Genomic DNA, 27,965 nt, shown 5'->3' with positions numbered 1-27,965 from the left:
ATTCACCTGTTATGTCAACGAAACACAACAACCCCCAGTGAATGCTATCGATAATATTTAGCTTATAGCAGTATGGCATACACACAAACACTTTATCGAATACAAAGTCCGTAAATACTACTCTACAAGCGGAACGGACTAATTCTGGTAGCATTTTCTGGTCAGTCACGTTACATCGGCGCACTGCATTTTTTTCTTTCACATAGTAGTTTTATGGTATATATTAGTGATGGGCGGAGTGAAGCCTCATGAAGCATCAACACGTTTGAAGCAATTGTGTCGGAAATCGTATCGAAGCTTCGAAGCATTTGACACTCACCTCTCTAGGGACACCTCCTGGCCATTTGTATTAACAGCACATTTTAACAGTAAACTCTTAGAGCATTGTGGACGAATACCGAATCTCTATGAAGTTGTGATATACACCTTTGAAGTCAAAAATTATAATTGGCAATAATGTCAAGCATTGTAAATCGACATACGCTTAGCAAGTAATTATTCTGCAGTAATCGGATCGACGTTGACTAGTTACGTTAGGCGCCAGCACGGATTACCGTTGTTTAGAAGTAAATGTATGCGTAACGGTGGCTTGAACAATTACGCCAGTCGGACAGCGCCAGGTCTCGTGTTCAATAACAAACCTGGTCAGCATCTGTCTGGGGATTGCAGATTTCCGTTGCCTGGTGCGTTTGATTGATAGTTCCGATTATGCGGCAATGCTCCTTGAAAACCTGGTTGGTGTTAGACTTCTAATCGGGAATTTAATCTGCATAATGTACATTCATATTCTAATTCCAATGTAAAACCAGCATATATCAGTATTTGAATTAAACTCTTCAACCAAACTAGACTACACCTCGTGGAAATGAGATTGGTCCATCACTAACTGTCACTAAATTTTGCAATAACTATACTGATACGAACTGGCGCTACACATCCACATCATCACGTGCATTGGAAATGAGACGCTGAGCTTTTGACGCACAAATGTTTCAAAACGACACATTGAAGCTTGTTTAAAAGTGCACGTGAGATGATGAAGGGGAGGTAAAGCCAAATGTCACTGAGATATGTCGTGTGTTTACTTTTATCAGCACTGTCAATTACTTCACCCCATGTTAGCCTTGTTAATGACGACGCTGTAGACTCTTCATCGATTGATACAGACGCCGACATGAAGATCTACTAATGCACTGGAAACAAAGAGCAGGCAGCTATCCATATTTATAGTAATTTCAAAAAAAATCTGTCTTTGCCAGAAACATTTATTCTTGTTTACCGTAAGAGCAGCCCATACTAATCATTTATCTCGAAGCATGCGCAAATAAGACTTGATACACGTATATCACCTAACGTTCAAAGTACAAGACCTGCAGTTTACATATTGTAACATAATATAGCTAATACAACTAATGAAACTACGTTAGCTAGATCTACCATTTCATCATACACATGAAACAAGACACATATTTTCATTAGATACATCTTTTATCACATTGCTGCTTCACAGTAAGGAGACCCGGGTTAATTTCCCGGCTCCTCCCTGCGTGGTGTTTGCATGTTTTCCTCGTGTTTGCGTGGGTTTCCTTCGGGTGCTCCGGTTTCTTCCCACAGTCCAAAGACATGCAGGTTAGGTGCATTGGAGATCCTAACATGTCCCTAGTGTGTGCTTGGTGTATGTGTGTGTCCTGCGGTGGGCTGGCATGCTGCCGGGGATTTGTTCCTGCCTTGTGCTCTGTGCTGGCTGGGATTGGCTCCAGCAGACCCCCGTGACCCTGTGTTTAGATATAGCAGGTTGGACAATGACTGACTGACTGACAGACATATTGAACATTAATGCAGTAATTATAGCAGTAATAATGAACCTGAGGAAGAAAAGGAATATTTATGAGAAGGGACAGAAACAGTGATATCGTAGCAAACAGTATAAAAACAACATATAACACAGTAAATAGAACATATAGAATATCAAACAAGATATTACACTTCACCAGCAACCACCCGGTATCTCATAAACGGAGCTGTGTTAAAACTCTATTCAGAAGAGTCCACACCCACTGTAATACGAAGGAAACAAAAATGAATGAGAGACGCTATCTCTTCCATCTTTTCACTTCAAACGGATACTCAAAAACATTCATTAATCGGAGCTTACACAGAAGACGCCAAAAAACTCAGCAAACAATTGAACTGAATCAGAACCCCCACCTCACCTGGCACTCACTCCCTTATCACCAAAATGTGTCAGAAGGTACAGCGGGCATCCTGGCCAAGTCAGGCGTCAGAATAGTGCACAAACCCACGAACAATCTGCGCACGGTCCTCTTTAATGTTAAAAACAAGAAATCGATAGCAGAAACACGAAACGCAGTTTATAGTATTCCACGCAGTTCTTGCTCAGCAGTATACATAGGACAAACTTCAAAAAGAATCGCAACACGTATAGAGGAACATCGCAACGCCGTCAGAAGAAAGGACTCACTTTCATTGATCTACACGCATACTAAATCAACAGGACATTCATTTAACTTGGACAAGTCAAATTTAAGGCTAGTACTAAAAGTGGCAGAGAGCTGGCCGAATATTGGCTATCAAATGAGAACGCCATCAACAGACACTTGGACGTAAATCCAGCATATGTAAACTTAAGGAGAACATGTTCATAATAAATAAACTGTATACCCAATACCCCCCCCCCCCCCCCCCCCCAATCACACTGATTTAGCCACCCCCATCCACATAATGTTTTGCTATATATTGCGTTTGATTCTTGCAAGTCTAAGCATTATCCTCTGATGAAGACCCCTGGCAGGGGTTGAAAGCTCAGGAATAAAAACTACTTTATGATACATGATACATTTTTTCTCCCTTTGTGGATCTCCAGCTGCAAATATACAGTAATCCCTCACCTATTGCGGGGGTTACGTTCCAGAGCCCCCCGCAATAGGTGAAAATCCGTGAAGTAGTGACCCTATATTTATTTTATTATTTATACATATTTTAAGGCTTTATAAACCCTTCCCACACTCTTATAAACCCTTCTCACTCTCTTGTTAACCTTTCCCACACTCTTATAAACACTTCCTATGCTCTTAAACATTTTCTACATTCTTAAACACCTCAGACCAACACTGCACACTGCACGCAGCGATCAGACGTCAATGTGTCTGCACTCGCTTTGTGAAGGGGGGCAGATGAACTCACGCTGAGCAGAAATGGACTTTGTGCTGCTTCTGCCAAAATGCCTGCTTGTCGCTCTGCGCGTTCGGAAGGAGGAGGAGTGTGTGTGGGGTGGGGGGGGGGGGGGGGGGGGGGGGGGGGGGGGGGTCTGAACGCACGTTCGCTCAAACCCCCCTCCCCGGAGGCGCAGTTCCCATTGTCAAGGGGGTGGGGAGCTGAATGAACGCTAAGGAGAAGTGGACTTTGTGCTGGCTTTGTGCTGCTTGTCGCTCTGCGTGTCAATAATTTAAAAGCCTGTACATCACCAATTTTCCTGTCTCACTGTCTTGTCTTGCGTGAAGTTAAGATGTTTTATAATAGTGAGATGTTACTCATATCCTTAGCCCGACATCCACATATCATATGTGTTAACAAAGTGTGTTTTATAAGTTTACATGTGTTTAAAGCATGTGGGATGGGTATTTTTAAGGCTTAAACTATAAAAATGTTTATTTATATGGTCTTTCTATATCGCGGATTTTATATATATATGTTGATTTCTATATTCAGTGAATACACGCATAACACTGTTCACTATAGAAGTGAGGCAGTGCAACACAGAGACTGGAATATTTATGAGAACAGCCAGAGTATTATGGTGAAGGAAGTGTTTTGAACCATATTAGTACAGCTGTTCTTATGCATTCTAATAGTCAGCATTTTAATATGCAAAATTTGTCATTTTATATTTTGACACTAAGTAATCTACTGCACAATAATTTCAGTTGTGTTGATGATCCAGAAAGATTTGTTTCACCAATCACAACTCTGTTGAAATTTTGTAACCTGGTGGTGGAATATGCAGTGTAATGTAATTAATATAACTTCCTAACTCTCGGGTCGAAGCAGTAAGCTGACATGAGGAGTGGAAATGTCCCGCCCCCATGCATTGCGGTTCGATACACTGAGCAGACATGCGTAGTACTGAGATTGCATCCTGATGGGGTGCTGAAGCCTCAGACATGCTGAGTACTGAGATCGTGACGCGACTCCGAAGCCTCTGCCATGCGCACTAGGTTAACTGAGGCTTCGAAGCGTCGAGCAGATTTGAAGCCTCAGACATGCGCACTGGGGTAACTGAGGCTTCGAAGCGTCGAGCAGATTTGAAGCCTCAGACATGCGCACTGGGGTAACTGAGGCTTCGAAGCGTCGAGCAGATTTGAAGCCTCAGACATGCGCACTGGGGTAACTGAGGCTTCGAAGCGTCGGGCAGATTTGAAGCCTCAGACATGCGCACTGGGGTAACTGAGGCTTCGAAGCGTCGGGCAGATTTGAAGCCTCAGACATGCGCACTGGGGTAACTGAGGCTCGAAGCGTCGAGCAGATTTGAAGCCTCAGACATGCGCACTGGGGTAACTGAGGCTTCGAAGCGTCGAGCAGATTTGAAGCCTCAGACATGCGCACTGGGGTAACTGAGGCTTCGAAGCGTCGAGCAGATTTGAAGCCTCAGACATGCGCACTGGGGTAACTGAGGCTTCGAAGCGTCGAGCAGATTTGAAGCCTCAGACATGCGTAGTACTACTGAGATTGCGTCATGACGGGCTTCAAACGGGGATTTGAAGCCTCAGACATGCGTAGTACTGAGCTCATGACGGAGCTCTGAAGCTTCAGACATGCGTAGTACTGAGCTCATGACGGAGCTCTGAAGCCTCAGACATGCGTAGTACTGAGCTCATGACGGAGCTCTGAAGCTTCAGACATGCGTAGTACTGAGATTGGATCATGATAGGGCTTCGAAGTCTGGAGCAGACATGGTCACTGGTTACTGAATCTTTGTGAAGCCTCAGCACACTCAAAGGCATTGACCTCTATATTCTGAGAGTCTATCTGACACTTAACTCTCTAGTTATATTTTGTAATTCGTATTGACATTACACACTTCACTTAATATAGTTAAACTACAATTCAGGTAGTTGCTGAGGAGTAATTATTGTTCTTGTGGATTGCTGTGATTTCCTTTGTCTGATACATAGTGTCAAAGATATATTGTCATATATCAACTTTATATATATAAAAAGATTAGGTAAATCGTGCAACCTTTTTATGGAACACTTAATTTTGTTCAAAACCGTACGTCATATAGTATACATCTATAAATATAATTTTTTTGTCTTCATTAGGAGAATACAACAATGATACTCTCGTGTCAATTAAACCAATTTAATGTGCATATGTCAAGCAACATATTTCCACATCCGCCGCAGTAAGAACAGTAGTAGTAGTTCAGTTGTGCGAAGCTCGTTAATTATCCTGATTAGGTGGCTCAATGGTATCGCAACTGTCTCTCGGTTAAAAACACCAGCGGTTCGCGTCGTCGATCCTCCACTTGATAAAGGTTTTTTTCAATTCCTCCATTTAACAATATTTTCAGCTTGGACGGATAGCGAACGAATCGAGCTGTCGAGGGAAGATTGGGCCGCCATAGACGGGCAGGGGGCACACGTCCCTAATTATATTGTGTATGTAAAGAGTTTCACTGTAAAACGTAATAAGCTTCATATTTGTGTGTTTGGAGACCCTGGTGTCGTACTGAATTTGTATTGTAGAAAAACAAACTACTGTGCAGCATGCCTAAATGTGTCTTTTCGTTTCTGATCGCTATACGGCACTACCAATTTAAGACAATTCGCTATAAACAGTTTCAGCCAATCAGCGCCTTCTAAACATGCAGAATGACAGTGTGAACCTTTATTGTAGCGGCGCAGCGTCTTCGTTTCAGTCAGTCATTGTCCTGTTAGACTATTTACTGTTAAGTGCTGCTTGAGGTAGCGTTTATAGTACAACAGGTAGCCTACGTAGTTCTTAAATTGATATTGAAATGCACACACAAGTCTCCTAAATTATTTATTGAAATGCCTACATTTACAGTGTCCATTTTAGGAAGTCGTAGTTTTTACTTGTTCCCGTTATTAGGGATTACAATTTCTCAGTGTCATATATTATTCGTTACTACTCGCGAGTCCCGCATCATTGAGATTCTGATTTATATTCGGTATAAGCAATTTTTTTAAAAGGAGCGTTAATTGAACTGACTATAGCAGACTTGTCATCTTCTTAAAATGACTTTATTGATTTGATGTTGACAATCATAAGGTCAAAAACCAAGGAGGCGATGAGTTTGCACGGACTGTGCTGTTTCTTTTTTTTCGTGACATCGCATCAGTAGAGAGTGCATGATGTTAACAATGCATTCTGTCCTAAATGGCAGCGCATACGCTTTTTTATATTTCCTAAAGGCCAATGTGTCTCAGTTTGCTCATTAATATATTTTGACAGTGTATTTTAGTGAGAATGATTATAAACATATTACCCACGTTCATTTCCCATGTAGATATGTAACGTTTGGTGAGAATAAATAAAAAGTAACAACACATATAATACCGGTAGTTATGTTGCATTGTTTATGATTAAGAAAATTCATAGTTTATCTGAAATGTTCTACTTATACAGTCGATTTATTCCACTTCTGAAGGTGTACATTGTCGGTATTCTCCATTGCAATTGCCCCAGAGTGTAAGGTGTGCCAGTGCAAACTGAAGGGTGGCAGACGAGCTTACGTAATGGGTGACAAGGCACATCCTCACCCTGATGCCGAGGCTCTTGTCATGAATATTCCCATCTTGTGCTTTTTCTCGTTCCTGCCAGTTTACTATTATTATTGGACACGTATGTAGAGGGAATGTGTGTCTTATTTGATGTCTATGAAAGGAAGGACGGTAAAGCCTTGAATGAAACTGAGTGTTGATGCTTTGGGTGACACGACAGGTGAGGAGCAGGGAACGTTAAATGTGACAGTGACTGCGGGGGATTATGGGACTGGAAGATGGTTTAAGAATACAGAAACGACAAAAGCTTAGTCTTTCAATATTTTTATTTACATCAATGACTTACTCCGTTGTGCTGCAGTTCGGAAGATTACTTATTTACCCCCCGGCGCAGCCTTTGATAAGATGCATTCAGAAGGAAAGGATGTTACTGACAAAGTCAGGTGCTTTTTTGAAAGTTTGGCTCCAGATGTGCTTATCCAGCTGCTCCTTCTTGTCAGTACTTGAGTGATCTTTATGTTCACCTCTGGATGAATTCGCAAAGTTTCTTTACAACGTTTTTGTCTCATTAACGCAGAACTCCCGAAACTTTCCTAAAATTGCAGAAGACAGTTGTGATTAGTTATGCAGCACACGCTTTTACACACATTGCTTTTTGGAAATCAGTAATACAAATCAGCTACAGATCTGGGAATCACTGAATAGTAAAAACGTTTAATGATAGTGTCTTGCGCATATACTGGTGTAATGACCACGTCGGCTTTAGTGAAGCGTTTCTTAGCCTCTCTGATATGATCGACATGGCGTAGAGTAGATTCTGGATTGTTATAATACGTGCTACCTTACGCAAAATATGCTCATTAATTTGTTACAGATTCTAGGTGGACACGATTCCACACCAAGGAAAAAGGTGCCCCATGTAAATCGTTCATAATGTCTCCAAAATATATTTGTTAACTTTCAGACAAGTACTACTTAACTGTTTTATACAAAATCCTTATTTCAACATATGCGAGCCTAAATTAGGATTTGATCTCGGGTTAGCGAACCTTATCGCTGTAGCAAGAACAACTGCTTTTACGATTTGAGCCAAAGCACTTTAACAGACTAGTGAATGACCAAATCGACTGCTGACTGCACAGATATCAATGACGTCATTACGCAAGCGTGATTCAAAATCACGTGACGGGCGCATTTGAAGCAAGCCTCGAACCGGCGCTTCGATCTCCAGTGCTTCGAAAGCTCGACACAGTGTCGAAACCTGAGTATCGAGCGGCCCATCACTAGTATATATAGAATGTAACTACTTAAGTTAGAGTAGAAACGTTTTTAATACATTAGATTAGGAAACTTCAGTGAAGAGATGATCCAGGGAGCAAAGCATGTGGTTTGTGCTATGTCCGGCGGAGTGGACAGCTCGGTCTCGGCTTTGCTTCTTAAACGGAGAGGTGAGAAAAACGTGGAGTTCATGTCTGTTAGGAAAATAAGTAGCGAAACGTTTTTCTTTTTTTTTTGCTTCCTGGGCAATAATTTGAAAATGCTTCCTAAACACAGCTTGATGATTTAAAAAGACAAAGCAGAATACTGACGAGAAATTACATATAACGCTTCTTAATGTGACTGCCATTAAGTTTCTGAATGAGTGTTCATTTTGTAGGTTTTCAAGTGACCGGAGTGTACATGAAGAACTGGGACTTTCTTGACGAACGTGGACATTGTTCTTCTGAAAGGGACGCTGAAGATGCGTACAAGGTGTGCAGGATGCTGGATATCCCATTCCACCAAGTATCATACGTGAAAGAGTACTGGCATGACGTTTTCAGGTGAGAGCAAGCGAACTTCTCTTTGTTCTCCAGTCACAATCCAAGCGCATGTTGTAAAAAGAATAGGCGACTAGGCAGCATTTACAGAGGTTAGTGTGACCTGTGATTGATGTCACCAACTCCTTCGAAAGTATCTTCTTCTGGAAAAGCACGGGAAGAAAAAGATCTGAGGTTTACTGATGCTGTCAACAAAAAAAAACAGGACTTCAATTTGTGAAGCCAGCGTGGCTCTAGAAATTACCTGAAAAATGACATAAATAAATGGATTGATAGACGGCACCTTTTTTTTCCCCCAAGGGGCAATTACAGAAGCTCAAGAAATATACAACTATAATAACAAACAACCAAACTCCCGTCAAACAAACACAAGAGTTAAAAAAAGAAGATCAAAAACACCGGTGTCTTGACTAAAGGCAACAGAGCAGTCACTGCAAGAACCACGGATATATATATATATATATATATATATATATATATATATATATATAAAGAGAGAGATGGAGAATATGTAACATCCAAGTTTGGAATTATAGCTATCAAAGTGAAATATGCCAGGTCAAATATTAAAACTTCACCTGCCCATTTTTAGAGAGGGGGCAGAAAATATTGTAGCATCTATTTATTTACTTGGTATCCGGTATCTTCAGCTGTTAAGGTAAAATAAAGAAAAACAAATAAAAATAGAAACACATCAGTAGTTTAGTTTTTCATCACTTTGCAGGCTCTGGGCACTTTTGTCCAGCTACCAATAAACTTTACCTGTTGTTCAGTAGAGATACAGCCAACAAAGTAATTGTACAAGGTTTGTATCACAATATTGTTAAACAACTTTTCCAAATCAAGTGATTTGTTTACATCAACTTTCTGCTCATGTATGTAAAGTGTAGTGAAGGATTTTGGTTTAAAAAAGAATTTGTCATTATTGTGCAAAGTAACAGCATGTACTTTTTAAAACTTGTGATCCACCTTCAAGTTTGATAGTGACAGCAACGGCCGTCTTGTATACAAGCCAGAAGTGTTTTTTTTTTATTTTATTTACTTTTTTGGAGCTTCTGTAAAATTTAATTTCCCCTTGGGGGCTAATATCTATCTATCGATCGATCGATCGTACTAGCCGTGCCCCATGGCTCCGCCTGTGTATTAGTGAAAAAGGACAGTGAGAAGGGCCCTGCCCGGCTCCTTAAGCCGCGCTTCCCCCTCCCCTCTGCCACAGCCTCTGTCTCGGATTAGCACAAATACAGTATATTGCTCCTGCAAGCGAACTATGATTCTTAGCGTAATTTGAGAAAAGTCACAAAATCAACCGGAATGTTTAAGCACATTCTAGAAAAAAACTTGATCTAAATCCGTTAAGTAGTTTTCTTGTGAAAAGTGGTCAGACAGACTTTGGATTTTATTTATATATATATATATATATATATATAAAATAGAGAGAGAGATATGTGTGTGTGTATAATATATACCCTACCTAGGATGGTCCTTAAGGTGTTTCATATAAAGGTTTGGTTGATCTGTACATTTCGATGTCAGGCTGTTGAGTTACTGTATACAATATATGCAAAGAAAACCAGCAGCTTATCATAAGTTACACCAGATCTCATGGATATCCTGGAATTTGGTTTCATTCTGCAGTGCAGGAAGAGTTGGCCTCTGTCACAATTCAACATAATGTACATTCAATGTGCTGTTGTTTATAACAGACTAAAATTCTCAAAGGGATGATTTGAATGTGATAAATTTGCCTTGCACCCTAGAGATAAGTAAAGAAGAATCTTTGAACGTTCCCCAAAGCTGTCATTGAAACATGTACATTCAGAGGTGCGATGTTAGTTTAACATTTATGCAAAATCATCACCTTTGTATGATTCACTATAACTAGAAATAGAATCTATAAACCATCACTGGCCTTTGCTGAAGAATGTTACTTTTATAAAACACCAAATCACTTTCTTCTGCATGCACTGCCAGTTCCAACAGCCTGTATTCACCTGTCCTGCTGCCACAGATGCTGTCCAATGGCTGCTGTCTTTCACTGCCTGTAGTTCACTGGAAACACACAAACTCTTGGCTGAAAATGTACATTAATGTAGAGTTGACCAGGGTATCTCAGGGATAATTAGTGAAGACCAGTGGAAGGTGAAATTTCTTTGAAAAACTAAGACCAAATATTTTTTTCTTATGTTTTGGTTAATTTCAGTAAATTGTTTGTATATAATTACATTATTAAACAATAGTAAACAGCAAATAATTTAGATCAATTGCATTTGACCTTAAAAAAAAAAAAAAGATTTTTGAAACATTCAAGATTGATCTTGTCACAAATATTTTTAGATAATTTTGGAGTAACTACTCATTTATCAAACATTGCCTAAGTGTAAAGGTTATGTCATGTCCTTGGGTTTGTTGGTCATGAATGATATTTTAGGAAGCAGTTGTCTTTTTTTGGACATGCTGAGAAATACACTGGTAAATGTCTTCTTGTTGCACCTTTCTTTGGGGTGGTTATATGCTGTAGGATATATATAGTATGTTGTGGTTTGATCACCACTCTGCCAGTGCCCATGCATGTGAATAGTGAATCAGTACTGGAGAACTACCCCAAATGATGATCATTATAGAAATATATTATAAGGTAATAACATTGTAATGTGTTAATTTCTTAATTTAAATAATTCACATTTTAATAAAAAACTGCAAGGTAAAGGGTGTACATTGTCTATTGGAATTGGCTCTCTTTTCAGGATAGTACAGAGCTATTCGGTGACTCTGTTAACTCTGAAGTAGTAGGCAGGTACGGAGAGCCCCAACCTGAATCTTATCTTCAATTCAGAAGCACAGTATTATGGGAATGCCTTTCTTGTGTACGATGTACAGTGATTTTTGTGGAACTAATTATTAATGAAGTTTTAGAAAAAAATTATCTTCATATCATTTTAGAGGCAGACTTATTCAAGTGCTAGACTAATGTACATTGTGATGTGGCTCAAAATAAATAAATAACTTGCTTTGAGCTGTTGACTGATTAGTGTTTGACTGTATATTCAGTTGTTTCTGTTGCACAAAACTGTTCAATAAACGAAATTAAATGATTTAATATGCATATGCAAGTGATTATTAAAACTGTTTTGAATTAAAAATTAATCAGTTACTTCTGCTTTATAGAAACACATTAATATGCCTGAAGGAAGTACGATATATTGTGATTATTATGTGGTTAATTTTGATTAAAAGTTTTAATCGTGTGATTAATCACAATTACATTTTTAAATCAAACAGCAGCCATAGTTCTAACTTATCCATACTATTTGCCTCCATATTGCTTACTACGCTAGTTAAAGCTGAAAGGGTGAACTTAAAAATAGACAGCTATATTATACTGTAGGTGGGAAGTGAGTGAATTACAGATCACTCTCACTTATGTAGCCACTCTCATAGAGTATCATTCCTCTTTAGAGTCCGCAGTCAGTCTAACGTGCATCCATGAGATGTGGAAGGAGATTCATGTACTGTAGCTAAAGAAGTTATCTGTAGACAAGACAACGACTACTACACAACAGTGACAGTTTTTCTAAAATTATGGTATTTGAACATACAGTATTTGCAGAACATATGCTATCCATTCTTCATAATGGGAAATATATATATTTTTTACCTTCAGGTAGCCTCCTTTATTGTAGAAATTGTACTTGCTGAAAATAAATGGAATTATTTCAAAGTTTTCATTTTTGTTTTATTATTTCTTTTTATCTTTTTATTTAATGACACACCTTATGTATATTTTTGCGTTATTTCAATTTTAGTATTTACTGGCTTTTTAAAGTAGATTCTCGCAATAGGATAATGCTTTCACTAATTTACTTTCTTTATTTTCCAGCAATTTATTGAAGGAATATGAAAAGGGGAGGACTCCGAATCCTGATATACTATGTAACAAGCACATTAAATTCAATCATTTTTTCCAGTATGCTATCAGAACCTTAGGTAAAAAAAAAAAAATAAATAAATAAATTTATAGCTGTGTTTACTTTTAACATTAGAAATAAAGTACTAGTTTGCCTTTTTTTGTCAGGTTAAAAATATTAACCCATATGTTTTTAATAGTAAAGTGTTTTGAGTAGTATAAATAGTTCAATCTGTTGTACATAATTAATCAATACTTTTTGTTTATTTGGATAGGAGCAGATGCCATAGCTACCTGGCCACTATGCAAGAACCTCACAAGATGATGAAGAAGTTTTCAGACAGCCTCGTATGTCAAAATCCCAGAGTCTTTTCAGAAATAGATTTGAAGTTAGAAATTGTGAGTATACTATTACTTGGAAAGCACTTTCTAACTTTGTTTACATTTCCTATAAGTCACTTGAAATAGTAAAGAAAATGTTTTAAACAATCAATAAATGAAGCTGAAGGGATGTTTTTTTATACATTATATTATCCCTGAAAACACTTTCTTATAGTGTATTAGTAGTAGCTCATACCTTTAGGCTAGCCTGTATGGATGGCAACAGGGAAAGTTGAGCTTTACCCAGTAGAACTGTTGAAAATGAAATGCAGTTAATCAGAGCTTAACTTACAATGACATAGGAAACCTAGGATGAGTTGTTCTAAATTCTGTCGTGAAGTAGAGTTGCATACAGTATAGACCAGTGGCTCTCTGACTCTGTCCTGGGGAACCCATGTTGCTGCTGGGTTGTGTTTTTGTCATTTTAATTAGACTTCTAGCCTAACTAAGCAGGCAGTTATTTCTCAGTTTCTATGTTTTGGTAAATTTTTATTCAGTTGTAGCAAGCAATTATGTACTGTACATTACATGGGAATAATTTTGTGCTTTATTTGTACTTGGTTTTTAATATGTTGATCATTATCATGATTTTATTTTACTTTTCAAGATATTATGGATATTTAATCTGTTATTTAATATGGAGTATGTTAGTTGCTGCCTTTTCATATTTCTTTGCTGTTTAATTGGCATTATTAGGGTACATTTAGGGGGAGAAAAAGTAAATAACAGGACAGCAACAAAATAAACTTAAGCACTTAATGCTATAATAAAAATACAGGTACTGTATTTCTAAATGTCTTATAAATGTAAAAATCACACTGTTGTGCTTTTCTGAATGCAGAATAAAAGAAGAAACAAAAGGCCAGCTAATTAAATGAGGTCAATTAGATATTAAGTGACTTGCTGAATGAAACTGGTTGGAACAAAAACCAACTGCCACATAGGGACCCCAGGACTGAGTTTAAGAACCACTGCTAGACATCCAGGGGGAACTGCAATGCATACTATAAATTTACTATCAGGTCATGTCACTTCCAGAAATTCTGTCATGATTCTGTGCTAATGGGGTGTATTTACAAGTGGGATGAGACAGAGTACATGAGTTAAGTGGAGAGGTTGGTTTGTTGCTATAAGAGAATTGTCAGCAAGTTAACATTAGCAAAAACACAGAAGCAGTAGTGACTAGTCAGGATGTGAAGGTGGTACAAGTATTTATTGGGTTGGCCTTATAACACAGAGAAGCTATATGAGAAAGAGCAGAGCAGGCACTTTTTTCATAGGAGACTGTTTTTTTTTTCAATGTGGTTAATGACATTCTTCACATATTCTATAACCCCGTCATAGCTATTATGCTTTCCTAAGCTGTGTTGTCCTGGACTGGTAACATCACTTTAAGGAGGGGCTCAATGGATTAACAAGCTAATTAAGAAGCAGGCTCAGTTATGAGATGCACTCATTACTCAATAGAGGTAGTAGTGCAGGAGAAAATGAAAGATAAAACTTAGGAACAGTGCTACATATCTTCTCTTTGACATACTAACACTGAGTACTTTCAGCCAATGAATTATTCAGCACAAGTGCATCAAGAAAAGCTACTGGGGCTCCTTTATACCAACAATAGTACACCTGCATAATGCCTCATTACAACTGTGACTACTGTTCTATTTAGCCCAGATGGACATTTCTTTCTTTTGAGGAACTCTAGTGTGTTTGTTCGTTATAATTATTTTATTGAGCTTCTGTAAAAATGCCAAATTTCCATCTTGGGACAACTAATGTTCCATTTATATATATATATATATATATATATATATATATATATATATATAGTCTTTTTTTCCCTTTAATTTGTTTACATTTTTCCATCAGCTTTGTCTCTGTAATAGTGCATACTAATTTTTTTTGAACATTCAAAGTTTCAGTTCACTATAGTATATTCTCTTGTGTCTAATGTAAAGACAAGTTAAGAAAGAATCTCTGTTACTGTTAATTTTATTGACTACATATTGCTTACATCAGAAGGCAGTTATTTTAGTCATATAGTTTCGACTGTATCCAACTTTCATTTTGCTGATTAGCAAGTCATTGCTGAAATACAGAATGCATACAGGACACCACAAGAAAATGACAGATACTGTCATGAACGGAAAAAAAAATCCAAGCTTTGTCATTAATATTAAATCTATCCTTGTGACTAACTCGAATATAGTCTTGATATACCCAGTTATTTGTAAGAGTAGTAGGAAATTACCTACCAAAAAATTAAAATCGTCACAGATGGTTAAGTAATAGGTTACATTCTTGCTCTGGGCTATTTTGTATAATGTAAAATGACAAATGTGAACTGTGACCAATTGACCAGTAGGTGGTAGTGTAAGACAAGCTTTATGTCAGCGTTTCTCAACCTTTAAGTATTTGCGACCCGAGTTTTCATAACAGTTTTAATCGCGCCCCCCCTAACATTTTTTGAAAGGAGCCCACTAATCCCAATTTCTTTTTTAATTAATGATATATCATAGATGCATATTTTATTATACCTACTTTAACTTTTATCGACATTTATCGAACTCTGTATTTATTCTTCTAGTATCAGAATGTAGTTTAACTTAATTTGTTTTGGTTTCAATAGATGTATTTTTTTCATATTTTTGATTCTTGTTTTCTTTTTTTCACATCTTCGTGCCCCACAGATTGAGAACCACTGCTTTTTGTAAACAAAGTGAATGTTGTTGCATGTATTGCAAGTAAATACTGTATATCATAAAAGATTAGCAACTAAATTGTTCAAAGTAATTGCAAGATGACATTAATTTTAACAAATACTACCTCCTTTTTTTAATTAATATTCTATAATTTGAAACGTAGATGGGAAATATTTTGTTTGGTTTAATTATTTTTCTTTTCCATTCAAGAAAATACTAGCAAGCATATGTACAATACTTTGCATATATCACTTTGCAATGTTTTTTTCCCATAAATGTAAATAGTTATTGGAAAGAGATGTGTAATCTGTAGCAAGTGTGGGCATGTAAATTGATTCAAAAATATACAGCACACATAAAGTGTAATTAAGACTTTGTGTCTGTTATTTAAGTTGGATTTAAGAAATGGTTTTACTACAAATCGGCCTATAGATTCTTCTTTGAAAAATTAAATGGGATTCCTAGAACAGAAAATATGTTGGCTTTACGTAAACTTATTCTTTTGATGCAGCTTTTACAAGTGAATTCTTTCTTTATTTAGTGTATTCCTAATTGATATTTTAACATTTCTGTGATGTTATGGACTGCAGCAGATTTTACCATAGCAGATTGTTAATAAATCAGCTTAAATCTCTTATCTCTATCTTTGCTCCTTGATTCTTACAAATATTTTTTTGTTGGGATAAGGAGAACTACTAGCATTTTTTTCTTGTGCATCATTTTTCTTTCTAAAATAATATACACAGTACTAAATATCTAGAGTACAGTACATAAAGATTACTGTACATGTCTAATGCCATGTCAGATGAATTTCCTATGTGCTTCTTTGGCTTGCATAGCACAAGGCTTAGATGTTTAATAATAGTAAGGCTGACAGATCAGTCTTACCTCAGTACACTGTAAATGCCACTTGCTTCAATTTTTTGAAAATTACAGTTTTTTTTTTTTGTTTGTTTTTTTTTTGCGGTTGTCATTTCTGAAAGGAATTGCTTTTCTAACAGCAAATACAAAATCTCTGATATTGGCACATTTTTGGTTGTATATAATGCATATCATCCTTATCTTCATCAAATATTACAAACATATAGTCATTATCCATTCTGGCTGTTATTAAAATAATCATAATGTCTATCAAGACAGTTTTAATTGTTTTAAATTCAGTGGTAGTTATAAAGTCCTATGTTGAACAGGTGTCCTCTTTGGGGCCAGGTCTTTGCCTTGCTTCCAATCTGATTATTTGCAACCCTGAACTGGATTGAGTGGTTTTGAGAATTTTATGTTGTATTAGTTATAAATATTGTTAGTAATGACACAGTCAAGTTATCATGTATGTGTTTTTAGCTTGCACAATTCTTAGAATGTAAACTTCTTTTTTGTTAACTTTCCATTTTTTATTACTTTAAAAGAACTTAGAGGTTTAGAAGTTTACTTTGGCTTCTTTTCATACACTGAAGAAAAACCATGACTTCCAGCGACCATCCATGAAACCTGTCTTTGTTCGATGTTCACCTAATAATACAGTGAAACAGACGTTATACTATAGGTTAAAAGAAAAGACTAGGTATGATGTAGGACTATTTGTTAAAAACATCACATTTCCACCTCTTTTTAATAACTGTTTTATCTGTTCCTATAGCAGTAAGACTTCTTCAAGGAGCTGACCACATTAAAGATCAGACATTCTTCCTAAGCCAGATCTCTCAAGAATCCCTAAAAAGGACTCTCTTCCCACTCGGAGAGCTTACTAAAGAGTATGTGAAAAAGATGGCTGCAGAGGCTGGTTTTAAACATGTGCTTCAGAAAAAGGAGGTGTGCAAAACTATTTTGTTTAAATCGTTTTCTTACTCCATTTATTGTAGACTCTTTAGTATAGTTCTTTTGGTAGCAGATTTTGCAGTAACACTTTCAAAATATCAGTGGAAGTATCAATCTTTCTGTATTTAAATTTAGACATACTATGGTCATCATAACCGCATAAATGATTTTTTTCACAGTAGCATATCATCATTTGTTTTATTCATGTAATGTTTTATCAACTTATTTATTTATATAATATTTTAATTGTATATATTTAGTAATGGTGTATGATCATCATTCTATGAGAGTACTGTATATCATGAAAATTTAACAAAATGCTTTAAATAAAACTGAACAAAACTTACCTGTCTTGTGCAGAGCATGGGAATCTGTTTCATTGGAGAAAGATGTTTTCAGAAATTTATTCTTGAGGTAAGAAAAAAATGTTGTGAGAAAGCACTGTTAAAAACTGAGTTCTTAAGGTCAAAGAGAAGACAACTGCTTTTTAATGAGGAATGCTAGAACAGATTGCTGTCTGTCACTTGAGTATTTAGAAATACAGTGTGTATTTGGACTCAGTGTTATGTCTGCTTGTAAGAATATGAAACAGAACAAACTATATACAACATTTCTCCCGTGTGCATGGATGCCACATAGTCACTATTTTGATGTACTGTAATTTTTCTTAAGATTGATATTTTTTGAAGGATTATTTTTGTTATTGAAAAGAATGTTTTTTTTTTCATTTCATTTTTGTTTGCTTCTGATATGTTTTTTTTTTAATATTATGCAGTATTTAGAACCACAGCCTGGAAACTTTGTTTCTATAGAGGATGGAAAGATAATGGGAACTCACAAAGGTAAAACCATAGATATAAACCAAAAACATTTCCATATTTTTTTTATAAATAGGTATACAGTACCATAATGTCTTACTAATTTGTTTGAATACAAAATACACCAGTCTTTCATTTTGCTTTATAGTTTATATTACTTGGGTGAAATAGTGCCAAGTTGTCATTTATTTAGATTTAGTTCTACAATGTCTTTCTGGTAAAGATCTGTAGAAAGGGCAGTATTAAACAGACTGCTTTTATGGGCAAAAGAAATCTGGATTCCAGACCTGTGCTTGAGTAAGTAGTGTTTCACTGAAACCTCCTATAAGACAAATATGATCTTATTACAGAACTGAGCAGAGGTGTTCTCCTTAGCATCTTTTTGCCACAATAGGGAAATGTTTTGTATAGTAACATAAATAGTAGTTTTAGTAAAAAGTAAAGAAAGGCAAATAGGCTTTCACAAATACTGAAATGCTATCCTAACGCTTTGAAATGCTTTGAATAAAGTATTGAAGTATAAATTAAATACCTATGAAATTGCATTTCTTTTTTTTCTTATGACAATTACCTGAGTTAAATGCATACAATAAAATGCTTTATCTGTTAAATTGTGTATGTATAAACAAACTGGTATTTCAAATGTTTAATGAGTTTTTTTTTGGTTTGGTATATTGTATACTTAATCTGGAGTTTTGTCTCAGTATTTCATGCTTATGATGTTAGATATTTTACACAGTATATAATATATATATATACTAGCTGTAAAAAGCATGGGGTCGAAATAGAAACTATTGAAATAGTCAGGAAAAAAAAAAACTGAAATGTAGAAATGTCAGGTAATTGAAAGGAACTACTCTGGGCATCTCTCTCTCCTAGGAGGATTCGTTTTGCCGAAGTGCTTGCATCGCTTGTGCATTAGCGGCGGGAGGAAAAGTAAAAGGGATACCATTTTACCGATGTTGGCAGCTAAACGACTTTGTCTTTCTTCTGAGGTTTCGTATTGCTGACGTGCTGGCCTCACTTGTGTTATTAATGGCTAAGCGAGTTTTCTGTTTCCTTGTATGTGGAGCCCTTACCCCAACTCCACCTCTCACTTCTGGGCCAGACAGACACACAAACTTCCGCGTGTAGTCGTTTATATATAAGATACAGGGGTGAATATGTTGTGCCAGTAAATACTTTAAGTTTCATTCAGTTTTCTTCTGGCACAGGTAACCGTACACCTAATCTTGCAGGGCCAGATGTGATTCTCAAATGAGAATACATCTCTGAGGACAATCTGTTAAGAAGTGCGTAGTGAATAGCGGTGAAATCCTACGCTGCAAATGCTACACCCAAAGGACATCTTCCTAAAACACCTGCCCGCAATTTCTTCAGTCTGTGCATTTTAAACCACCACCAGGGTTTCAGGGAGAAAGCAGAAGATACTGAACAAAAGCCTGTGAAAAAATAAAAAGCTAAAATTGCTGTTATCCATTCAGGAGCTTAGTAGCATGTGGTAACTGAAGCTTAATAATTAATTTGCACCTTGTAATGAGCGCTCAGACAGACACACACATAGACCACCACAGCTACAGTGGTCTATGGCTATACAACATGTGAAAAGATTGAGGCTTCTATGTCATGGCATGTTTGCATTTCCAATTAGACAGTAATGTTAAATTTGTTTAGATGGATGTTGTGCAGCCTCATCTGTGCATCTACTGGTGTTAAGCAGATTTGTTGACTCGAGTGTTTTCAGTATTGAAATCTGCAACTCCTGTGGCCCATTGTTAACAGGTCTTTCAAAAGCAATCCTTTACAGAGTGTGACACACTGTTTATTTCAAATGCATATTTTGCAGTTCATATTTTCATGAATATGCTGTAGCTGCCTGTTCTTTCCAGCTTACATCGACTCCTACACTATCATTGTAGTGCTGACCTACAGAGAGCACATATAGCACCAGCAACAACATATCATTCACATTCACCATTCCTCCATTGATGCTGTTGAATGCCAATGTATTATCTGATATTAAAGAGTTTTTTTCTTGCATCAGGTTATGTTTATTTTTAAAATGTGCAATGAGCTCTCTGCACATGTGACACACATTTATATGTCTAATAGGGTTTTTTTAGGAGACTTATTTGATTGGAGATGGTTCGGCGCAAACAGAATCTTGCTCTCTATCGGATCTGGTTAATGAGAGCACCTCTGATCTTTGCATTTACAAATCACTGCCCCTACTTAGAACACCAACTTCATGAGACATTGGATTGGTTTAGAAATGCGACACTCAGTGAGCCGCCTAATTATTCCCACCCAGTTTTATGCAAAATTCACTCATTGTTGTCTCCAGATGTGTATATTTTATGACTGGCTTTAGCAAGACTACTGTACACCAGTCCAGGTGAATAATCGGTACCTAATGTAATGTTCAAGGCTTTTTTATTATCTGTGTTTGAGGAATGTTTCTGATTTACTTGTTTTGTAACCTATTCACATCCACTTTTTAAATATTAATTTACATTTGCAGTTAGAGCCTGTGAGTTGTGACCCAGATTTGATTGTTATAAAAAAGAGGTATTTATTTGTTGAGTTCAGTAATCTGATATCTGGTTTTACAGGTTGGTTCACGTTTACTCTGGGACAAAGAGCCAGAATAGGTGGGCAGAAAGATGCCTGGTTTGTTGTGGATAAGGATGTAATGAGTGGAGATGTGTTTGTGGTAAGACCCACTTAATGAATAAAGATAACATTATAGCATTCCAGAATTCCTAAGTATACACAGTTATATGCATAAATTTGTGCTTATGTTATCATTTTGTTTATTTGACTGAAGTTCCTTTGACATGTCTTCACAACTACGACCTGTCAGGCTAGATAAAACAAAATCTGTATACCTTGAAATGCAAACACATGAGCTAAAATTAATGTTTATGGAATGAATACATCTGACAACAGTATTTTACATGTTATGGCTATACAGCATTAACATTTAAAGTATTTCTGCCTCTGTTCTCCTAGCATAAAGTAAGATGGGGAAAAATCATTTTATATTAGATAGTTTTTGTTAAAGGGAAACCTTCACACATTTCACATATAGACTTATTACATTTTTCAAAGCCTGTGTTGATACTTCAAGGCGCTCTTTATGTGGTTTTTCTTGGATTTTAATACTTTTATTTTGCTCCTCCAAAAGGGTTGGCCAGTGTTTTTCATAACGATTATGCTGTTTTCGCCCAACGTATTCCTGGAAATTCACCATGTGGCTGCCTTAGACAAATTTTTAGTTTCCCAGTGCCCAATAAAGCTTTGGGTGATCAGTGTGACATCACAGGTCAGTGCTGGATCGGACAGCCCCCCTGAGTATGCCAAACACCATCCCATACCTTATAAGGTACCTTATATGTTATATGCCTGTGTTAAAACTACTCTACTGAACTTACTAAACTCTAACCTGATTAAACTTGGATGAATTTGGGTTGCAAAATTTGCCCAAGTTTGTGTGTTAACCCTGCAATGGACTGGAGCCCTGTAGGGGTGTGGTTCCTATTTTGCATAGTGTTTGCTGGGATATACATCTGCTGGCCCATGACCCTACACTGAATAAGCGAGTTAGGAAGATGGATGGATGAATGGATTATTATTATTATTATTACTGGGAGGCACAATGATAGTACTTCTGTCTCACAGTTGAAGAGAACGGGAGTCATGTCCGGTGTTTTCCCTGGGTGGAATTTGCATGTTGTTCCAGTTTCCCCCCACAGTCCCCAGTCCAAACACATGACGTTTAGGTGGATTGGTGTTACAATGTTACTAAAGTGCTTCATTAGTTTGAGTGTCCGTGTGTTTGCCTTGCGATGGACTGGCACTCTGTCCAGGGATTGTTCCTGCGTTGCATCCAGTGCTTTCTGGCATATTCTACAGTTGTATCATAAACCTTCCCTTGATATGTGGGTGAGGAAGATTGATGTATGGGTATAAGCTGTCCCTTGTTTACGTGTTATGTGCAGTGCTTGAAGTGGAAACAAAAATTGCCTCTATACTTTTTGTAGGCTGCTTGGTCCTCATTGTGCAGTGTAACAAATTTTATGCAATTACTTAATTGAGCAGGTCGGGCCTCCTGAGAGTTTTGAGCATATTCTTAGAAGTATATAATATATAGTGGCAAGGTTTTAGGGGTCCTGGTACTTTACCTTTTACAGCAGGTACTCTGCCCCTGAACCAGAAAAATGGCAGTACTAAATAACCACCCCACTTCCAGCCCCTTGCTACATGCCTTCTCAATATTCTTTCACACTGAGGCTCACGTATGCATTTTCAGTCCAGCAGCAGTAGGCAGTATCTTTACGACGCAAGGAAAAAAGCTTGTGTATAATGAAAGAAAAGCAAGTGATCTGTGACTTTTTTGAGTTAACGTTGTCTACAGAACTGAGACAGCAATTCATATCTGGGCATCAGCGTTCAATAATGTCAATAACAGAACTTGGAGGTGTCTTTCCAAAGTGAATTCAATGCCTGTGGCCCTAAAGGGTGCAATGGAGTAAGACAGTCTTGGCAAATTGAAGCACACAGCTGGTCTTCTTTTAAAATAGCTGAATCTCACAACATTGATTTGCTTTTCACTTTTTTCCTTCATAAAATCACATGGATACACTGTTTTGTAGCATGTTGTAATCACAAGATGCAGATCGATACTCAGTAACAATTTTGGCTTGAAAAACTGAAATGTTTGGTCAATTTTAAGGCTTTTCATTACATCGGGACTCAAGTACATTTTTATCTCTATTATAAACCGCAAGAGCAGGCTAGTTATTTTTTGTAATTAGTAAAATATGTGTCAGACCAATAGATACCATGATTGTAAAAAAATAACTTTTGATTTGAATACTGTTTTTATTTAATCTGTCCTCTTTCATTCTTGTTGGAGGCAGGATGAAGTTGGCTTTTGTGTCAGGAAAAGGAAGCAAATGGACAGATAGTAACTTGGCAGAAAAAGTGTTAGTTTGCTATATAGATAACATGCTAATTTTGAAAATGACTCACCAATATATCCTTACGTTTTACCACTTTAAAATGTGTGATTAAGAGAGAGGATTTTCTGGAAAAAAATGTGGAAAAAATCTTTTCAGTTTGGTTTACAAGGAATGTTGTAGCCACAGGAGGATGTGGTATGTGTATGATGTGTAGAGTAGATTTTGACATTGTGAGAGTTTACATGGGAGTGCTGTTCATTAAGGTTATCAAACCATATCTTTTTATTGAAATAAACAACTACATAAACCGTTTGGGGGCATCAGCACTGGCTTTGACAAGTAGTATACGCCAAAATGTTAACAATGGTTGAGTTACCATTTGACCATAGAATAATGAATTAAATTGAAATCAAGTAATAGGAAAATAATGTTGTATAGAATTTTATCAAAAGGTTGTCCACATTGCATCTGTCATTGTGGTGTCATTTACTCTGATAAACCCATAGTTTCAACTTTTCTAGCCGTATGTTAGTACTTTTTTCAAATTGTTTTGAAATAAAAACGGTAGTAAAATTTTCCTTTTAAGGTTTTACAAATCCTTTTTATTTTTCTGAATTTAAAAAGTAAAATCCTATATTTGTCTTAGGCACCAACAACAAATCATCCAGCTTTGTACAGGGAAATAATGCGCACAGATAGATTTCACTGGATTGCTGATGAGCCACCAGCAGAGCTAATTCATAATAAAATGATGGAATGCAACTTCAGATTTTTACATCAGATGCCATTTGGTATGACATAATACTTCTATATATATTAATCCTATGTTTTAAAAACAGAATGATTCAAATGTTTTTGTGCAAATTATGTCTAAAAAGAATATATCATTGCAGAGAAATGAGTTCTGATTGTACTCTTTTAATCTTTTTTCAGTACCATGCAATGTTACTCTTAACCAAGATGGTTCTGTCTGGGTAACCCTCACTAAGCCAGTTAGAGCTCTGACACCAGGACAGGTGAGCATATTCATGCTGAAATATTTTTGCATAATAGAAAAGTAAATGATAGGCTGCTGTTACAAAATTGTTAATATTCATACATTGAAAAAGTATTTACCCCCTTCCTGATATGTTTAGTTTTTGCATATTTTACAGGAGCCTCGGACCTTTAGATAAAATGCAATGTTAGAGAAAGCAAATTTAATTGAACACACAGTACAGTTGTCTTTATTTTCATTATTCAAGACAAAGTTCTCCAGCACCCCATTAACCATGTGAAAAAGTAATTGCCCCCATCAATTGTTTGTAGCAACTTTAGGGGCAGTAATTGCAGCTAAATGCTTCCTATATTTTTATATTGGTTTTCCGCATTGTTGTTTAAATTTAGCACCCTCTTTTTCACAGAATTGGTAGATTTGCAAGTGTGAACTGCTCATTTCAGCATCTCTGTTGGATTCAAGTTTTGAATTTGACTAAGTTATTCTAAATCAATCAAAATTTTATTTCTTCTCAGCCATTCAGTTGACTTGCTTTTGCAAAAATACTGTTCCAAATAGCAAGACACTACCCCACAAAAAAGGAAGACCACAGTTCTTAATACTGCATTTTTGAGGATGAGTGATACCATGCATTTACTTTAACTATTTGGCTTTTACATGGCCCCATCACAATATGCAAATGTTGCATCATTATCTGGAACAAGCACACACTTGCTGATACTCCAAATTTATAAAGCAGCCGCAGTTCACTAATAAATATTTTTATGTTCTAACAGCTAGACGTCATATTTTTCACATATGGTGTTATGTATAGTGTAGTGTACATATCAGCAAAGTTGCAGATAGTACATAAGTGTTCACCTTTTTAACATTTTTCAGAATTGCAGCCATACTTCATACAGTCATGTGAAAAAGTAGTACACCCCATGAAATGTTTATTTTTTTCCCTTTTAATAAATGTGGAAATGTCAAGGTTTGATCTTCAGGTAATCAGTATCTTTAGATAAAGATGATGTAATTGGGAGGGAAAAAAAACTAAATTAACAAACATACCATTTCTGTATGTGGAAAAGCAAGTAAACCCTTAGCTGGTTCTAATAGCTGCTGTTGCCCCCTTTAGCAGAAGCAACCTCAAGTCAGTGTTTCCAATAACTGTCTACCAGTCTCTGAAATTGATTAGGAGAAAGTTTTGACTCCTCTTTGTTGACCTTTTTCCCCACTGTGTGATTATTTTTTTAATGGTGTGTCTTGCATGCACAGGCCCTTTACAGTCTCCTTACCGCAACATGATGGGATTCAGATCAGGCTTTTGAGCTGGCCATTCCACAATCCTTCATTTCTTTCTTTTCAGCCAGTCCTTGGTGTATTTATCTGTATGTATTTACATATACAGTATATAATTTTTATTATATATATTTTTGATGTGCCAGTGTAAGAGAGATGTTGGGAATGTGCACCTGGATTGGGATGTGAGTGCAGTGTGTGACACCTCAGTACCACACTGGAACAGTGTGAGGTTTTTTTTTATGGTGGCTGGAGTGCCAATCCAGCCACCAGCCCCCATGTTTTCCCTGTAAATTGGATGATGTGCTTACAGGGCTGGATGCAGGTTAACGTCATACCCAGGACGAACAAATTGCAAGTTAAGGGCCTTGTTCAAGGGCCCAACTGAGTAGAGTCACTTCTGCCATTTTTGGGATTCAAACCAGGAACCTTCCGATTGCCGGTGCAGATGTGACCAAATTTAAATGGGAAACGATGAATAAACATTACTTGTTTTTAAATACGGTACATTCATTTGTATTGATTTAGAATTTGTCATTACCTGCTGCTTACCGGCTGCTGAAAATGTCTGGCCCAGCTAAATTGCTTGTTTTGAAAATGTAGCCCAACTACATTTGTAATTGAATAGCCCTGGTCTAAGGTTTAAATAAGATAAGTTCCTTCAAGATCATCTCTAATGGGGTTTTAATCATATGAGCCTCATCCTTATTTTAGGTATTTAAGGCAGTGGTAAATGTAGGGTTGTACCTACATTTTTTCCATTTGCAACATTTGCATTTACATATTTAAATTTATACAGTGGACTACAAAATGTAAATGTAGCATGATGCTTGTTATATTTTACCATCTTTATAAATACTGTTTAAATGATATTCAGATCTTGACATGTCCATATTTTTCTACAGATGTATTTACCACATTCATAAAATTTAAGAAATAGATCGACTATTAGACTAAGTAGACTGATTACATATTTTTTGTATTCATTAATAAATCATCCCATCCCTTGTAAAATGTAATTTTAGGATTTGCTTTTGCTATGATTTTAAGAGTGTCACGCTAACTTACCTACAGAGCATTCACAGGGTCACATGTACACTAATATTAATATTTCATTTGGCCTCGCTTTTAATAAAATAGTTTTTAAACAGTGCTTGCTTAAGTGGCACTAAACAAGTACAAAAAGTTTCATTGATGACCCCGTGATGATCCATTAATAAGCAAGCAAACTTTGTGCACATTAGCCTGATTATCTTTCAATAAACAACTACTTTCTTAAACTCATTTAATCCAATTCAGGGCCATGGCAGAGTTGGAGGTTATTCCAGTAGCATTGTACGCAAATAGCAGTCCATTACATGGTCAATTTGAAATTGTCTGAAGTGCAGTGGTTTTATTTTTTATGTTGCTGTGTGTTGTTTTTTCTTAAGCACAACAATACACAAACAATAAAACACAATTCAGTAAAAGGTATAGTCTTCCCAATGATACAGTGATTTCATAAAACTAAAAAAACAACCATTTTCCAGTCCAGTGGTTATTTCTAAGTCATTTATCATAATCACAACTTTTTTATTTAACATTTTTGTTCAAGTGTACCATTGTGATTTAAAATTATGAAGACAAGAAACAAATGGGTTTGGATCTTCAGATTAACTGGAGCAAATTGAATATTTTTCCATAGACCTTATTTTTTTTAGAATTTTTGTTAGATTACTTTCAACATAATGTTTTATGGTTTTATTGTCAAGAAAATTATACCAGCTCAGGGAAGTATAGGCCTTACATAATAAAATGAGGAAGACAGAAGTTTTAAGGCAAGGAAGACAGCGGTTTTGAGGTAAAGCAGTAATACTCACTAATCATGGCGCAGGAGTGTGGCAACAGTTTTCATGTTTATTACCACTGTACATGTGACAATAATGACCCTGTAAATCCATATCTTATGGAAGAATACAAAAATGGCAGGCTATAATTAAGTAATTCTGTAATTATGTTTTTGGTCATTTTGTCCTGTAAACAATTTCATTTGTGTGCAGTTTCTTACAGTTTAGCATGCACAGTGTAAAAAATCACAGAGCTCATGTCTTTATCTTTCAGTTTGCTGTTTTATACAAAGGTGATGAATGTCTTGGAAGTGGAAAAATTGTACGCATGGGTCCATCAATGTACACCTTGCAACATGGACTGGAAAAACGTAAAGTGCCTATCAAGCCATTTGCACAAGAAGGTCAAAGCGCAGAACCAGCTGGATAATCTTAGTTTTAAATGCCGTTTAAAAATATAATTTTTAAAAAGATGGTAACATTAATGGTAACCTTCCAAATGATTTTTAATGTAGATATTTGAAAAATATGATGCATATGTAAGAAGACTATTTATTGTTTTATCATCATCATGTACATTTTTTTAAAACTGCTATAAACAGTAGCAGTTATATGTTATAAGTAATGTAAATAAATTTAGATTTTTGCATATTAAAATTATTTGTACATATCTGTAATAACATGTATATT

The 27,965-nt window shown here is 36.4% G+C and overlaps 1 protein-coding gene across 1 annotated transcript; it reads left to right on the top strand.

The window, feature by feature from the left end:
- The first annotated feature begins 61 nt into the window (after positions 1–61).
- trmu (tRNA 5-methylaminomethyl-2-thiouridylate methyltransferase) lies at positions 62–27,928 on the top strand. Its single transcript, XM_051935167.1, is given in 13 exon segments — positions 62–226; positions 8,061–8,212; positions 8,422–8,587; positions 12,462–12,568; positions 12,764–12,783; positions 12,785–12,887; positions 17,208–17,380; positions 17,747–17,800; positions 18,162–18,228; positions 20,817–20,917; positions 23,815–23,959; positions 24,102–24,184; positions 27,550–27,928. Coding segments are annotated over 12 exon segments (1,260 nt in total). The 5' UTR covers positions 62–226; positions 8,061–8,127; the 3' UTR covers positions 27,706–27,928.
- Positions 27,929–27,965: the final 37 nt, after the last annotated feature.

Source organism: Erpetoichthys calabaricus, chromosome 1, assembly GCF_900747795.2.
Source record: "Erpetoichthys calabaricus chromosome 1, fErpCal1.3, whole genome shotgun sequence".
Taxonomy (NCBI): Eukaryota; Metazoa; Chordata; class Cladistia; order Polypteriformes; family Polypteridae; genus Erpetoichthys; species Erpetoichthys calabaricus.
This window is presented reverse-complemented; position numbering and strand designations above follow the sequence as displayed.